The sequence below is a fragment of the Sinocyclocheilus grahami genome, unplaced genomic scaffold (assembly GCF_001515645.1).
Source record: "Sinocyclocheilus grahami isolate Dianchi unplaced genomic scaffold, SAMN03320097.WGS_v1.1 scaffold16.1, whole genome shotgun sequence".
Taxonomy (NCBI): Eukaryota; Metazoa; Chordata; class Actinopteri; order Cypriniformes; family Cyprinidae; genus Sinocyclocheilus; species Sinocyclocheilus grahami.
In genome coordinates this window covers 3713063-3729714 of record NW_015505195.1, presented here as the reverse complement: position 1 = coordinate 3729714, position 16652 = coordinate 3713063, and the positions used below count along the sequence as shown (strand labels likewise).

Sequence of the window (16652 nt, the reverse complement as noted above, 5' to 3'; positions counted from 1 at the left end):
TTTTTAATTTGGGGTGTGGAGGGGGGGGGGCATTTTTTAGACATTTATATTTTATCATATAAAATATATATTTATCTCACCTAAATGTTTGATCATGCACTGCATTTTTGTTTTTACAATCGTGCAATTGTTGTACAATAGCTTACACACAGCGCAAGCCTGATTTTGTGAGCTGTATGTGAGGCGGCCTTTTACACCAGGTTCACACATACTCCGTTTGCAGTGCGCATGCAGTCCATGTGTGGTAGCGGTGCAAAAGCAGCAGGTGCTCACTGTGCTTTCACACAGGAGTCTGCAATTGATCCGTGGCTGTTTACTACAAACACCACATTTATCCATTATTTTGATTTCAAATCCAAACATTGTCACTGAAAATGCTTTTTCAGCGTTGAGATTCTTTTTTTACACAGTGCACAGTGCATAGCTAATACAATCTTTCATAGCATTATTCAATGCTTTTTACTTCTAGATTGATATATTAAGTTGCTCAAACAAGTGACAAAACATTTAAACTACTTTTCTTACATTAAACATTCTAAATTAAAACTTACCATTGACAGAAACAGTCAGCACTACTGCCTTTTTTTGCATTTAATTCTTTATTACAAGCAATCCTGCGGTTCACAAAAAACTTTGTTTTCCTACCTCCAAGAGTGCTATCTATTATTGCCTTGTTTATCTAAAAGTGCTCTTTTTCTTTAAACCTAGCCAAAAAGCCATAGCCTATGTTGACTGTGAAACACAGTAAACTTTAATTATATGCATTTATGGTGTAATTACTATATTTTCGTGTCAATTCATGTTCATATTTACCGCAAACAAAGCACTGTTACTTTAATTCAGCGCTTGCAGCGCAGCAAAAATAGACTCGGTGCGGAAACGATCACTGCACTGCTGCAGACGCACCGCTACTGGAACGCACATGCCGGGTGCAGTGTGAACGCTTTAATCCGTTAACATGAGAGCAGAAAAAATACGCACCGCATACGTACTGCAAACGGAGTAATGTGAACCTGGTATTATGTGTGTGCTGTAGCGAATCAGCTCATGGGGAAATATGAATAATTAATCATAACTAGTTATAATTAATTATAAATATTTAGATCCGCTGTAGATATTTACTTGACCTCTCAGGGTCAACTGTCTGTCAATTCTAAGAATGTTAATTTCCTGGTTAAGGGAAATAACTTTCTTACTGTACAACTCTACACAGAGCCTGTAGCATAAATCTGCATGATTAGGGACTCCAGTTATGAGCAAACAATGAACAACGTCAAGTGTGATACAAGTAAGACTTTATTAACTACATAAACACTTAAACTAGTCCAGCATACTACATAAACACTTAAACTAGTCTTACATGCACATAAACACACACACACGCACACACGCGCACACGCGCGCGCGCGCACTACTGTGCATTGTGTCTCTTCCTACAGAGAGGTAGTGATTTTCGCTACTCACATTCCTTTGGGGCCATAAAACCAGTGATATCAGCATTAGTTGCCATGGGGAGCAGGGGGTGCCTGGTGTTGTTCGTAGACATCCTGGCGCCCAGTTTATTGGGTGAGGGGTCTGTGACGATTTGTTAATCTAATGAATAACTGATTTGTTCAATCAAATGAAAAATTGTGTTTTTGATTGGTCCAGACGCTACAGTGCGCTGCGAGTGTGCATGAGCGCTCGGTCTCCAGGAGAGCGTGCGAGCGCTGAATGGTTTAAACACTGGCAAGAATTAAAAAGAAAAGCAATTTATAAACTTTAGTGACGATGTGACACTGCCTCGATTGTGCAAGTGAAAATTCCTGTGTCAGCTGTGCAGAGTGCAGCTCGCTTATAGTGCAGACGCGATTTGATTTGAAGCCATTTGTGCATTTTGAGAGAAAGAGAGAGCACGCACAGTGATTTACTCACCCTGTTTGTGAAATTGTCTCACAGAAAGTTTTCAAATTAGCTACTTTATAAGTTATTTAATGAAGAAATATGTACTGTACCTCACCTTCAGCATTACAATTATTTCACCTGTGCCGGACAGAGACGTCTGACGGCATCAGCTTGAGATCGTTTTTTTGAGATTGGCCTTTTTAGAGACCGTCGATCAAACATCCCAAAGCGATTATTGGCCGATAATGATCGGTAGACGATCAATCGGAGCACCCCTAATTTCATCCACACTTGATTATATTATTATATAATATACGACCCATCTTTGTACTGCAACTGAGATCAAATCAACTAGTCCAAAATCAGTTCCTCTTTGACTTTCCAACTGACTGAGCTTTGAGTATGAATCTCCCCAAATGACACAACTGTAGGCAAGCAAGAGGGGACAACCATGAAAAGCATTTCTACAAACTGAAGCTTTAATGTCATTAAAAAGCTTGAGAGATGATACTCTGCAAATCCACTGCGCAGAAATAATTCAGGAGTCCATGATCTCATTTTAATGTGATGCACTGTGACTTTACACCCATGCCATTATGAAACATATAATCCAAAAAAAACGACTGTGAAAGGCTGAGCGGAGTTAATCCTTGTCAGTCAGTTGTAATCGATGATATCATCTGCTGCATTAGAGGACTTTAGTGCATCTTAACATGGAGGATAAAGTATCACTGGCTACATGCATTACTTAATTACAAAAACACATACAGTGCGAGTTGTTTTATGATGAGCTTCGCAATGAACTATCTTTTACCTTTGTAATTAGTCAATAATAAGCAATAGATCATGAAATGGTTGCTTACTGAAAGTTAGTATATGTACAGGATGCCATGTCGAATATATTTTTAATTTCAAAGATTAAACAAGTCAACATTGGACAGAGGAGTGATTTCACAGCAGTTAGCCATATATTGCTCTGAAATACAGTACAATTTGTGAGATTGTCCACATAACAACCTTCAAGGTGGAGATTATATGTAATCTGTGCCCTGGAAACCAGCCTCAGTGTTTACATGCGATGATATTTTTAGGGAGCTAATCATCTGGAATAAATTGGTAACTCTGAAGTTATAATAAATTTATATATATATATATATATATATATATATATATATATATATATATATATATATATATAATTAATATAAAATAAATTAATAAATAATAACTGACGGAACTCACTAGATACATAAGTGGACTTAAAAAGTAAAGAATTCTTGCAAATGACGGTTGAGGAGGTGCATAATCAACATTCACTAAAATGTGCCAGCGAACTAAATTAACTAGCACGTCTGGGCCCCAAGGACCATCTGCAATGCCAATTGTGAAGAAAGCCAGGTGGGGATCCATCATTAGTGCTGACATGGGCTGAAGAGGGCAGGCTGCCCTGCCAGCAGCCCAGAATGAGAATGCTATGGATATACAATGCTGTTCAAAAGTTTGGGATCAGTGAGAATTTTTATGTGTTTTAAAGAAGTCTCTTCTGTTCATCATGACTGCATTTATTTCACCAGAAATACAGAAAAAAACTGTTATATTGGCAAATGTTATTACCATTTCAAATACTGGTTTTATATTTTAATATACTTTAAAATACAATTAATTCCTGTAATGGCAAATCTGAATTTTCATCAGCCATTATTCCAGTCTTCAGTGTCACATGATCCTTCAGAAATCATTCTAGTATGCTGATTTATTGTCAATGTTGGAAACAGTTGTTCTGCTTAATATTTTTTTGGAACCTGTGATACTTTTTTAGGATTATTTGAGTTTATTTAAAATAAATAAATAAAACAATTATTTATATCTACTCAATATTGTGACCTCACTGTACTTTTACTAGTAATTTAAGTTGCAAAATATTTTTTTAGAAATTAAAGCAATTAGCAATTAAAAGACAACATTAAACATTATAGTTCCATAAATGCATTTATTTTAACAAAACAAATTCAATGGGAAAAAATTATATCTATATGGATTTGACTGGATCATGATGATACTTTTTGTTAATGAAACCATGCAAGCTCAGTTAAATCAAAAACACATTTTGAAAGATTATAAAAACTTTTTTCTTGAGACTATCATCCCGTATCACACTGATCATCCTTGCACAATAATACAGACATTAAGTAAGCAAATAGGTCAAACTCATGTCAAATATATACATTTTGGTACAAATACCCAAATTAATTGTTTCCATCACCAATACGTGAAGCCAAAAATAAGCACATGATACTACAGTCACAACCAGGGCCTTCAGTCTGAAGTAATTATGGGCAAAGGTGTCGAGGAGTCTGGATATGACAGAAACAGCTGGTCTGTGTCCTGCTCCTTCAACCCCTCAATTTCAGATCAGATTTCAGAATCCCAGATGAAGGGAGAACAGCTGCAGAGGTCTAACAGCAGAGCTTCATACACAGACTGGTACCACTGTCACTAGTGTGAGCAGCCTGAGGGAGATGAGAGAGGATTCCAGAGCAGGCCATCATTCGCAATGCAGTTTAGGAGCAGATGTGACAGGCCTAATCTACTCTGTATAAATCAATCTTCTGCTTACTGACAGGACATTATAGACGACTCATTGCATATTCTTCAGGATGCATCCACAATCAACATCTTATTCTGTTCTCCAAAGACAAACATACTTTAAACATTTATTTCCCATATTCTTCATAAGTAACAAGAGGGATGCAGGGACAGGCAATAGACTCAGAGGTAGAATGGATGCCAACCCATAAACATTTTGTCCTGGGCTTGTGAACTTAAGCAACGGCCCTGTCATGATATACAATTACTCACACTGTGATATTACACTTTGGTCATATCCCCAGAGGGAAGAATGTCTCATTCAGCTGTGAATTTCACTCTCTCGGAGCAGCCTAGCTGCTGTCAAACATGTGATGGAAGCTGTCGATCACTGCAAGAGAGATACAGTGCTTCATTATTAATCAAGTGTTAATGGACACCATGACAAAACCATTATTCTTGCCTACAGATTGTGCCAATTTCCGTTCCTCCTGCTAACATGTCCATTTCTCACAGTCCCAAGCTCTCAATCTCAAATTATAAATGGATGAATGAGAGCAGAATGAAAGAGACTGTATATGGGTGGGGCTCAGGACTCCAATTGCAGAAGAAAAAGTGAAATCACAGAATCTCTCACACTGCGAGATCTGTGGACACATGTATAAACAAGCCAGAGCTCTTGTATTACTACAATGTAGCTTGGTTGGAAGCTGTCATACATGTATTACACAACTGGGAACCCCAGCACAAGTGTGTGTGAGAAAGAGAGAGAGAAACTACGTAGCGTTTCAACTCCTCCGCTCTGTTCTGGGTCCCTGGTGAGCCTCTCAGTATGGACTGACTAGAGCACTGTGTCGACAAGAACCAGGGAACAAAGAGAACCTTTTATCAGCTTTATTCTCTCTCCAACTACTGTTGTTTCTCCAGCTCTCCTCCTTTATTTTTTCCCCCCATTCTCCCACTATTGCTGTTCTAGGGATTTCGTCAGAGGGCAGAGCCTGACAGTTGCTCTTTTCTTTCTCATATGTTAGGAAACCGTGACAGAGAAGTTCACCTTTGCTCCAGGTGCAGCTGTCTCACAAAAAAACGTACAAACTATACAAGCTAAAAAGAAACAATGAACTTTTCGGTGTTTATCCATTTTCAAAACATGTGTTACAGTAAACTGGCACTGGGTTGGTTCACCGGGGCTCATGTTTGGTGAGCTGTTTGTGAGCAGAGTGTGGTACAGACATGAACATGCCCAAGACTAGAAAATCAGAAATGGGGCTTTAAGCTAATCCTGGAATAGCAGCTGCAAAAATCAACATTAAGACAGTTAATTTTCAGCCTGTATCAAATGTGTGCCACGATCAAGCAACAAGAATGTTTAACTGACAGCACGAACTTGCGGTAGACTCATTAAATAAGCAGAAGGCAGCTGGTGAGGACTGTGGGTATCTTGAGGTTTTAGTGCTCAGTGAAAAACAGACATGCAACAGTTCGCTTTAGTACAAATCCCTGAATATTGAAACTAGGGTTTATTTTTTATTTAGAAATAAACTAATAAATAATAACATTTATTAGTCTTTGTATCACATACACAACTGTTCATAAGTTTGGGTACAGTGAGTTTTTTTTTTTTAAAGAAATTCATACTTTTACGTCGCTACATAAAATCTATTTAATATAAAACATGTTTTTAACTTTCTATTCATCAAAGAATCCTGAAAAAAAGTATCACAGTTTCCACAAAAATATTGAGCAGCATCTGTTTTCAACATTGATAACAATAAGATGTAGCATATTAGAATGATTTCTGAAGGATCATGTGACACTGAAGACTGGAGTAATGGCTGCTGAAAATTCTAATTTGCCATCACAATATTAAATGACATTTTGAATTGTATTAAAACAGAAAATAGTTATTTTAAATAATAATATTATCTCATAATATTACTGTTTTTACTGTAGATTTAATCAAATAAATGCAGTCTTGATGAGCATTAAAAAAAAACATTAAAAAAAAGAATCCAAACTTTTGAACAGTAGGGTATGTTTTCAGTAAAAACATACACCAAGTAAATATTGCCGTATTTATTGGTATATTGATAGATACATTTAAATGAGTAAAAATCTAGGTACAAATAATGTAAAATAACTTAGTCACTATTTTATTAAACTATTATATACTCATTCTTTTAAAATAACAATTAAATATTTTCATTTAGTTCAGTGTGTTCATTTAGTGAAAACAGTATTTTTAACTAGAATTTTACCGTTTTAGTTATTAAATGTATCCATTTATACAAACATGCATGTATTTTAGAGCAAAGACATACATAAACAAAAAGTATTGTTGAAAGGTTAATAAATATTAAGCTTTTCTTATTAGCTACATTGCCCAGCCCTATTCCAGCCATGTAACAGATGGAAAAATTGGACCGAAACGCAGTGGCATGGATGCATCATCATTTTAAATAATTTTAGCACTAAAATTACAGTGCTTGACTTCATATCAAGCAGTTAAAAAGCGCTTTGATAGGCAACAATGCAAAGATAATGAAGCCTTTGACGTTACTGATGCAAAGATAATCATATCCTTCACTGGAGGATCCAGGGAGGAGGGCGAATAAGTGTGCACATGCTATCTATGACAATCCCTTTCTCATGGTGCCAAGTTACTCGACGGTCATTTCCCAGAACACAGGACCTCCCATCAACAGCTTAAAATGTACCCTATAAAACTCCCATCAAATAATAACACAAAACATGGACTTTAAATAGCCCTGTACTTTGAGCTTCTGTTTGGGTGTAGCACAAATTGAACATGTTTCAGACTTCCCTTGTGCTGTTGAGCCAAGTACATATACGTGAATGAATATTGGAAGAAATCCAGTTATCTATAACAGCAAAATCTCTTCACACATCTGACAGAACTGTCCTGGAATAAAAAACGGATTTTGGGTGCCTATTTCCTAGGCTCTTGTCATGTTTACTCATGTTTTAGAGGCCAAAGAGCCCACAGAGAGTGTGAGGAGTTACATCATAATTAGGGCTGGGTTTCGACTTTTTAGACACTGACCAAATTGCCTCGATACCATAAGAGTATTGAAAAATGTCTTGTCATTCGGTACCAAATTTCGATATCTAAGGGGTTAATCTGGTAAACTTCAGTTAGTCAGCAAGCTTGATGTGCCTAAATCAAGTGCTGGTGATTGGCTCTGGTGAGGAATCCAAGAAAAAACACTAGTTTACGCCGGTTCCACCCAGAGACATGGCTCACACGTGAGGCTGTAGTGTGTAAGCGTCAGACCCCCATAGATGTAAGGCTACATTTACACTAGTGTGTTTTCGTTTTAAAACAGTGTTTTAAAATGAACGATCCTCGTCCATACTGGCGTTTCAGAAAAGATCTCCGTCCACACACTACACGACCGAAAACGTGTGTTGTGTGTCCATTCATGCATAATGTAGCATTATGCTACATAAGATTTATACTACGCTTTTACTCAAAACCACCGTCGAGTGTATGTAATAACTTCCGATCGCGGTCTAATGTGTGTTTTGGCCATATCATTTTGCTGAAATATGCTATTTGTAGCCTTTTATACCAAGCTAATCGCTACACCTGCTTAGCATTTCTCATGTAAACACCCTGTATTGTTAAGAAAATAGGCAGAATCTCATGAAAATCACATACAAATCATATACTGTCATAATCATGTGTTTATTAGCTTCATGTTTCATCTGTGGAAATGTTTTCCTGGGTTTCTTATGTATAGAACTGAACGCGGAAGTGAAATGGATGTTCGTCATAGGAGACAGGGTGGGTTATAAATGCATAATATCTAATATGATTGACAGTTGAGCAGCGAATGAGCTTCATCTGAGTCCTAACAGCGATCGCGGAAGAGAAAACGCAGGCAGACAGTGCTGGAAGCAGCTAATGCTCATCAGTAAATCAGTGGAAAATGAATAGAAATGCTGATTCTGTCTAAGCTATGTGTTTCATTTGAACTTAATAATATTTATTGTGATAAACACTGATTTATTGTGTTGGTTATATTTTGTTCCTTAGTGCTTTTTATGTTCCTTTGTGCAGTGGCTCAGGAGATCAGTTTTTGAGTCTGAAAAAATTTAAATTAGCTGAAAAATAAAACCAAAATGTTTTTTGAGGTAATGTGTCATGTAATCTTGTTAAAATGGATTTCATCAAATTGGTATCGAAAAAAGTATCGTTCAGGGAACCGGTATCGAAGTCAAGGTATCGGTATTGATATCGAAAATCTTTGAACGATACCCAGCCCTTGACATAATGACCACTCACTGCAAGGTCAGTCCATACTTTGCGTTGTATGGAAGAATAGTTTGCCTGTTTACAAACAAAGCCTTAAACTCACTTGCATTTATCAGTGGCCCAAAAATAGCCAAAAAAGTAGTTCAGATTAACTTCACTCTGCATGGAGAAAAGACTTTCTGGTTTCTACCTTACACTGACAGCCAGCCAAAGTTACCAAAATGTAAAAAAAATAATAGGTATCATCTTTCTCGCAAATGAAAACTCCATAATGCCATCCATCAATAAACGTCTTATTCGCTCATTAAGAGGAAATAAAAAAATCGAGCAAACATCAACAAACAGTTATAATGATTTATTGCATTTTCTAAGACGGGGACCATCTGTGTGCTTTCCTCATTAGCAATTACCCAAATCTGTGTCTGAAGTTATACTAGCTACATTGAAGTAACTTGTTGCTGTGGACATCAATACTGCATACAATTTTAATATAGGGTCAACCCATTGTAATAACAGTTATATGAACTGTAAAAATTAATATCTAGAGGCTAAACTCGGAAAGAAAGTCTAGTAAATAATCTTGCCTAGTGTAATATTTAAATAGTTATCACTAAAATGTATTCCAAAGCTGCATCGAAAGCCAAAAAAGTAACTTTTAAATTAATTCTTGCTTTATATAAAATCTATAAAACGAATACAAACTATAATCTTGTTGTAAACATGGGAGGATGTGACATTTTCAGTATTCGTCTTTGCACAAGAGCACTCACCAGTTTGATGGCCACATATTCATTTGTGTAGAGGTTCTTGCCTAGCCGCAGTTCACCGAAGTTTCCACAGCCGATCTTCTTCCCAACTCTGAAGTTGGGACCAACCATAAGGACCCCAGAGTTGATCCCCGTTCCCCGGCCCCCATGTCCAGTCCTACTACTAGCTGTTTTTGACATCCTTTTCCCTTCCTCTGTCTCTCCCTTCCCACCTCTTTTCCCAAAATCCATAAGCTTGTGATACCCTGGCCTCTCCACGGTTACTCCCCTGCCATGCAAAACAGAGAAGTTTCAAAACAACCCCCAGGAAACGTGTGGGGATGTTGGCGAAAAGACAAACGGGTGAAGGGGTTTAAAAGTATCTATATACTGGTTATTTTTGAAGAGCAGAAACTGATGTCTTCTGCAGACGTGGTAGGTATCACCAAAAGTGTCGTCCCTGCATTAATCCTTCGGTGGATGGGTCTCCTTTACTGTACGTTTGCCCTCAGAGTAGCATGTCACTGCCTGAAGCAGGCAGGTTATGCTAGCATACGCACACATACAGACGCACACGCACGCACTCCCACATCCACCCACAATTGCTCCTCAACACTGACATACACAACTCCTGCTAGTGGAACCAAACAAGTGAATGTCCCCTTGTGCTCCTCATGGTTTTGTTGAAGTCAGTCTTGGGTATTATAGTGAACATTCTTCATGTTCTAACACTGCTGTAAGCAGACTCAGACAAAACCAGCATTAACAGGTTTGAGCGGTATAGTCCGTCTTTCTCTGAATGCCTGAAAGACAATGAAAAGAGAAGTAGAAAACCAGTTAAAATCAATAAATCAACATGCACCTTCCTTATATACCAGGTTATTAAAATTCACAGAGCCAGACCAAAGACAGATTTCATTTATGTACATCTCTCACTAAATGTTACATTTTAATGACAATGCATTTTTATGTATTTTTAAATGCCACATCAGCATTAAAAGCTTTAATAATCATGACAAAAAAAAACAACAAAAAAAACAATATATAATAAATGTTTACATTTAAACAAGAACTATACAAAATCTTACAGTTTAATATGTGTTAGAAATTCTAAACTTTTCCATGCATTTTTAAAGTAAGTCCTCTACTACCAATGAATAAACATGCAACATATGAGGAACAGAGGAATCATGGGATACGTACAGACGTATCGAAGTACAGACACAAATCCTGAATGACCATGCATTTTTAAGTTAATTAATGATTTTTTGTTATTTTTATTGCTATGTCAGCATCTAGGCTATATTCGTAGCAAAAATGAATTATATATATATAAAAAATTATATATATATATATATATATATATATATATTATAATAATTTTTTTCTGTCATGGCAAAGTTTTCAGAAGCTATTACTTCAGTCTTCAGTGTCACATGATCCTTCAGAAATCATTCTGATAAACTATATTTTATCTAAATAAATAAACAGAAATATATTAGTAAATATATTTCATATAAGTAAAATTCGAAAACATTTTGTGTAAAAACTGTTGTAATTCAATTAGGGCTGGACGATATGGCCAAAATTGATATCACGATATGTTTCTTAATTTCGGTCGATACGATATAATTCCGATATCGATATGAACACTATTTATCTGAAATAGAAATCTTTTGTAACATTATAAATGCCTTTATCATCACTTTTGATCAATTTTAAGCATCCTTGCTAAATAAAAGTATTAATTGCTATAATTTCTTTCCCAAAAAAATAATAAAAATTTTACTGAATGGAATAGTGTATAATGTTACAAAAGCTTTTTATTTCAGATAAATGCTGATCTTTGGATCTTTCTATTCATCAAAGAATCCTAAAAGAAAAATGTACTCAACTGTTTTAAATATTGATAATCAGCAAATCAGCATATTAGAATGATTTCTGAAGGATCATGTGACACTGAAGACTGGAGTAATGATGTTGAAAATTTACCCATGTATGATCACAGGAATAATTTACATTTTAAAATCTATTCAAATAGAAAGCAATTTTAAATAGTAAAAATATTTCAACATTTTACTGTTTTTGCTGTACTTTGGATCAAATAAATGCAGCTTTAGTGAGCAGAAGAGAATTCTTTAAAAAAATAATAATAATAATAAATAAATACCTTAAAAATCTTACTATTCAAAAACTTTTGACTGGTAGTGTAGGCTGATTATTCTTATAGATTGAAACAAATGTGCTTCAGCCAGAAAAAAGGCTATGAAAAGTGCTCCGAGTCGCTGCAAAAAACAAAAAAATTGAACAACAACAAAAACTGGAAATGTTGCTGGAGACGGGCTTATTTAAAATGCAAATTCATTCTCTGTCAGCAGGAGGCGCTTTTGGAGTGATAAAACTAGCGGTTTCTCCAGTAATGGCTGTAAACAAAGCAGCTCCGCTCATGAACGCTTCTTTACCAGATCAAATGAATATGCCATCAAAACGTTTCTGAAGACAGTCAATTCCCTTCAGAGATACATTCATATAAAACACCCGCGCCGTGTTATGATTTTGAAACGTGCAGTGCTCATGTTTATTCAACGAAGTCAAACGGCACAAATAAATCAATGTATGGGACACTGGTAATGTATATCGAAATATCGGAAATGTGTTTAAAAATCATATCACCGTTATTGAAAACAATTATATCGCGATACATATTGATATTGAATTATTGTCCAGCCCTACTCTCCGCATTCGTCACTAATCACGCAACGGCCGCACCACGCGTCTTACGTCATCCGCCGGAACTGCTTCAGTGGATGTCAGTCAGCGGAAGTGAGAGAAAAGTGTTTATTACATTTGAAATATGGATATTTTTCTTACAAAAACTCATGGATTCGCTACAAAGGGCCTTTATTCATCCCCTGGAGCCGTCTGCGGCACGTTTTATTATGAATGCGCAAGCTTTATCTGACGACTTGTGGACTGTTCAACTGCAACACCCGCTGAGTGCCATTAAACAGCTTGAAAGATCAAAGACATAATTAAAAATAATTATATTTTTAATATAACTCCGACTGGATTCGTCTGAAAGAAGAAAGTCATATACACCTAGGATGTTTCGAGGGTAAGTAAAACACAAGCTAATTTTTCATTTTATTTAACTCATATAACGCATTCATATCTCTATGAATGAATGAATGAATGGCGGAGACGTGCATTTTCCTTTACCACACACACACTGACGCGTGCGTGACGCTCACGGTGACATGAGGACATAAACACACGAACAACATCTCCAGAACTGCTCTGAGAGTCACTTCATGACCGTTTCACTTGAGTAAAACTAGCGTCATATCATATACACACAGAAATGTAAAGGTATTCACGGCAACCCATCAAAATAAAAGTCCGGTTTAATATGAAGACATTGCTGCAGAAATATATTACTATTGTTCAGCAGAATGTAAATACTACTACTACTAAAATTATGAAAACTTTGAATGAAAAGGAATGATCACACAATTTCTTCCATGATTTAATTTTAATAGTAAATCCCCTTTGTTTGCCAAAAAGTTTAATTTTCAATAATTTAAAGATAAATGATATTTTATGCCTTCAGTTGATAACTAGATACACAACACAGAATTTCTGAGGAAAAAGAAAACATTTCATAAGGCTATTTTAAGAATAAATAACAATAAAACATTAGGCAAGAGAAAATAAAAACATAACTTTATAATTGTCATTTTCTTTAATCATAGCTATAATTATTATAACACCTAAAATATGTTGCGTGTAAAAAAATGTTTCAGTCACTTGAAGGGTGGGTACATTGTGTGCACATGATCAGGATGGTACCACCTCTGCCGCATTTTGAGAAAGGAAAAACCCTGTTTTCAGTATTATACATTATTTGGATAATTAGTCAAATACAACAACAACGTTGGCGCCCATAGCCTTGTGGTTAGTGCGTCGACATATAGCACAACTGCGCTCATGGCGACCCGAGTTTGAATCCCGCCTCGAGGTCCTTTGCCGATCCTGCTCCCTTCTCTCCTACCAGTGCTTTCCTGTCAGCTCTCTACTGTCCTCTCACAATAAAGGCATAAAAAGACCATAAATATAACTTAAAAAAACAACAACAACAACAGTTATGTCTGATTCTGTTGCATAGAACTGAATAAAAATAACACATTGATATTTAATATTAATATATTTGCTGTCTAATTTTCTTTCAATAAAAGTGTGGTTATTTTATTGGCTTGTGTTTTTTAAATTCCGTGTCATTAAAATGGAGTTAAATTAAAAAGTCTTACAAAATTACTTTATAATATTTAATCAAATAAATTATTATTACAATGCATTTTCAGTTTTGGTTTTCGACCAAGCACATCCAAAATTCTAAATTTTCGGCCCAGAATTTTCGGTGCATCCCTACCATTTACTGTAACTACATACACAGCACGATAAATCGAAATGGAATCAAGATCGCGATTCGACAGAAGCTGCGATTGTCATGCGTGTCTTTCAGTGAAGCACGGCTCTGTGATCATCAGTAAATCTCCATCCAAAGGCCAGAGGGCGCTCTCCAAAACTCCAAATACGCCTCGCAGAAGAAACCCTGGAAATGCCTATCGCTGCATCTGAATAAACAGAAGATTCAACTGCTTTCATTGATTCAATGTGACTAATAAACACACGACTACGGCAATATGCGGTTTATCCGAGTTCTTATTATAATTTTCATTAAAATAAAGTATATTTATAATGCAATGCCTTTATCACTGCTTAAATACTATGAAATATGTTGTGTGCCTTATTCTGTGTAAGAAGCCACATCATCTCACAGAAGGATTTATTTCAAACACTCGACTGACGTCATGAAGTGAGTTTGGAGTAAAAACATGTTATTAAATGTGGTATTTTCACATGCTTTCAGATGGAGCAGCATTTACTTCACAGAGCCGTAGTTCACTGAGAAGCTATGCAAACAGCTGTCATTATCGCGAACGATTTCATAATTGTGCAATAGAATTGTCTGCAATTTTTTTGCGTAACTTCTCAGTGAACTACGGCTATGTGCAATAAATTCGGCTCCATCTGTAAGCACGTGATGATGATTTCCTGCTGATTACAGAACCGGCTTTACTAACAAAATGCGCATGACAATCGCATTCGATTAATCGTTCGACTGACGTCATGAAGTGAGTTTGGAGTAAAAACATGTTATTAAATGTGGTATTTTCACATGCTTTCAGATGGAGCAGCATTTACTTCACAGAGCCGTAGTTCACTGAGAAGCTATGCAAACAGCTGTCATTATCGCGAACAATTTCATAATTGTGCAATAGAATTGTCTGCGATTTTTTTGCGTAACTTCTCAGTGAACTACGGCTATGTGCAATAAATTCTGCTCCATCTGTAAGCACGTGATGATGATTTCCTGCTGATTACAGAACCGGCTTTACTAACAAAATGCGCATGACAATCGCATTCGATTAATCGTGTAGCCCTAACACACACACACACACACACACCAGTATGCAGAGAGACATTTAAGAGGGTTTATTCTCCAAATAACTTTAAATTCATGTTGCTGAAAAATGTGTTAATAAATGTTATGTGTATGAACTCTTGTTTTTTTTCCACGTTAGCTTCCTGCCCACTAATGTTTGCCTCTTACAAAAGCCACAAAGCCTTCTAAGAAGACAGTAAAGGCTTATGTCATGCCTGAGCTGTAGTTAGGCTGAAACTTGAGTTAAGTTGCACAATGTTTAGGTTTTATTATTATTATTTTTATTACTATTATTCTGATTTATGTTTTAGTTTTTGGTTGTACTATGTTTACCTTTTTTAAAGTAATTTGAAATTGATTTTTATATTTTTATATATTTGTATCTGCATTTTGAATGTAATATGGCAATTAAATGCACTAAATGGGATTAGTTTATACAGTTATTAATATATGCAATTTCAGCAATAAAAATTATTTTTTCTAAAAAGGAAAGAAATTACTTGTTCATTTTATGAGACCTGTCTTATTTTCTCTTGTATATTTAGTATTGCTCTTTAATAAAGAAAAAGTTCTTCTTATCCGATTACTCGATTAATCGATGGAATTTTCGGTAGAATACTCGATTACTAAAATATTCGATAGCTTCAGCCCTAGTCAACTGTAGTTGTTTTTAATTGTGCTTTTTAAATAAATTGATACTTGAGACCTTAATCAATAATAGCAATAAACAAAGCACTGCATACTAGATATGATGGGAATGCATTCTCAATGGATGAAAAGACACAAATGTATGAGAATCACAGAGTCAAAGTTTTGGCAATCTAAGCTATAGGAGCCCATTTATGACTTCACTAACAGATTTTGCTGGTCTGCCTCCAAGTCATGAGATTTTTTCAAAGTGTGGAGAACAGACCGGTTGAGAATTACAAGCCTATCAGTGCTCGTATCAGTTTCCAATTCCAACAGGAACTTTGACGACACCTGTGCGGTTGATAATGGAGCGGGGAAGCGGTGTAGAAGGTCAGAGATCTCTGTTGCACACCACCCCCTCTCCCATCCAGGGTTAGCACTGCTGTTAACGCAAATGGAAAAGAAAGTCGGAGCAGGTAATGCAAGAACTATTGGAAAGACGCCTGTGCTTTCATTCAGAAAATGCACTTAAAACGATCAATGGCAGCCTGACTGGCTGTAAAAGTATACCAGACCAGAGCTGATGAGCAATATACAATCAGCTCAGCAGGAAAACATCTTTGACACTTTACTGGGGGAGATTTTCACTGCTTAAAGGGGTCATATGATGCGATTTCAAGTTTTCCTTTCTCTTTGGAGTGTTACAAGCTGATTGTGCATAGATAAGATCCCTGAAGTTGCAAAGACTAAAGTCTCAAAACCAAAGAGATATTCTTTATCAAAGTTAAGACTCTGCCACGCCCCCCTAAACGGCTCGTTCTAACACGCCCCCACATATCTACCTCACTATGTGGAAATATTAGCATAATGCAGCCCAAATGTTCACACAAAGAAAGAAAGCGTGGTTTCAGTAACCGCAGTTAGTGTTGAAGCAGCCATGTCAGTGAGACGCTGTGTGTTTCTAGGCGAAAGCAAAAGCACTTTATTTGCCCTTCCAGAAGTAGATGCATTTAGGAATCTT

At 36.3% G+C, this 16652-nt stretch overlaps 2 protein-coding genes and 1 long non-coding RNA gene across 5 annotated transcripts in view; all 3 read right to left on the bottom strand.

Moving 5' to 3' along the window:
* Window positions 1-8136, bottom strand: part of LOC107548959 (uncharacterized) — a 10685-nt gene extending 2549 nt beyond the window's left edge. Inside the window, exons 1-2 of the long non-coding RNA XR_001604515.1 lie at window positions 7962-8136; window positions 1995-1999 (exon numbers count right to left, since the gene is read on the bottom strand). This is a non-coding gene — a long non-coding RNA (uncharacterized lncRNA). The remainder of the gene's footprint in view (window positions 1-1994; window positions 2000-7961) is intronic.
* Window positions 1-16652, bottom strand: part of LOC107548942 (casein kinase I-like) — a 42314-nt gene that overhangs the window by 22188 nt on the left and 3474 nt on the right. For all 3 annotated transcript variants that reach the window (XM_016229825.1, XM_016229817.1, XM_016229834.1), the window contains exon 2: window positions 9520-10298. In XM_016229825.1, coding sequence (XP_016085311.1) covers window positions 9520-9747 — 228 coding nt within the window. In that variant the 5' untranslated portion in view covers window positions 9748-10298. The remainder of the gene's footprint in view (window positions 1-9519; window positions 10299-16652) is intronic.
* LOC107549997 (diencephalon/mesencephalon homeobox protein 1-B-like) overlaps window positions 10242-16652 on the bottom strand; it is an 18797-nt gene continuing 12386 nt past the window's right edge. The window contains exon 4 of the mRNA XM_016231210.1: window positions 10242-10298. Coding sequence (XP_016086696.1) covers window positions 10242-10298 — 57 coding nt within the window. The remainder of the gene's footprint in view (window positions 10299-16652) is intronic.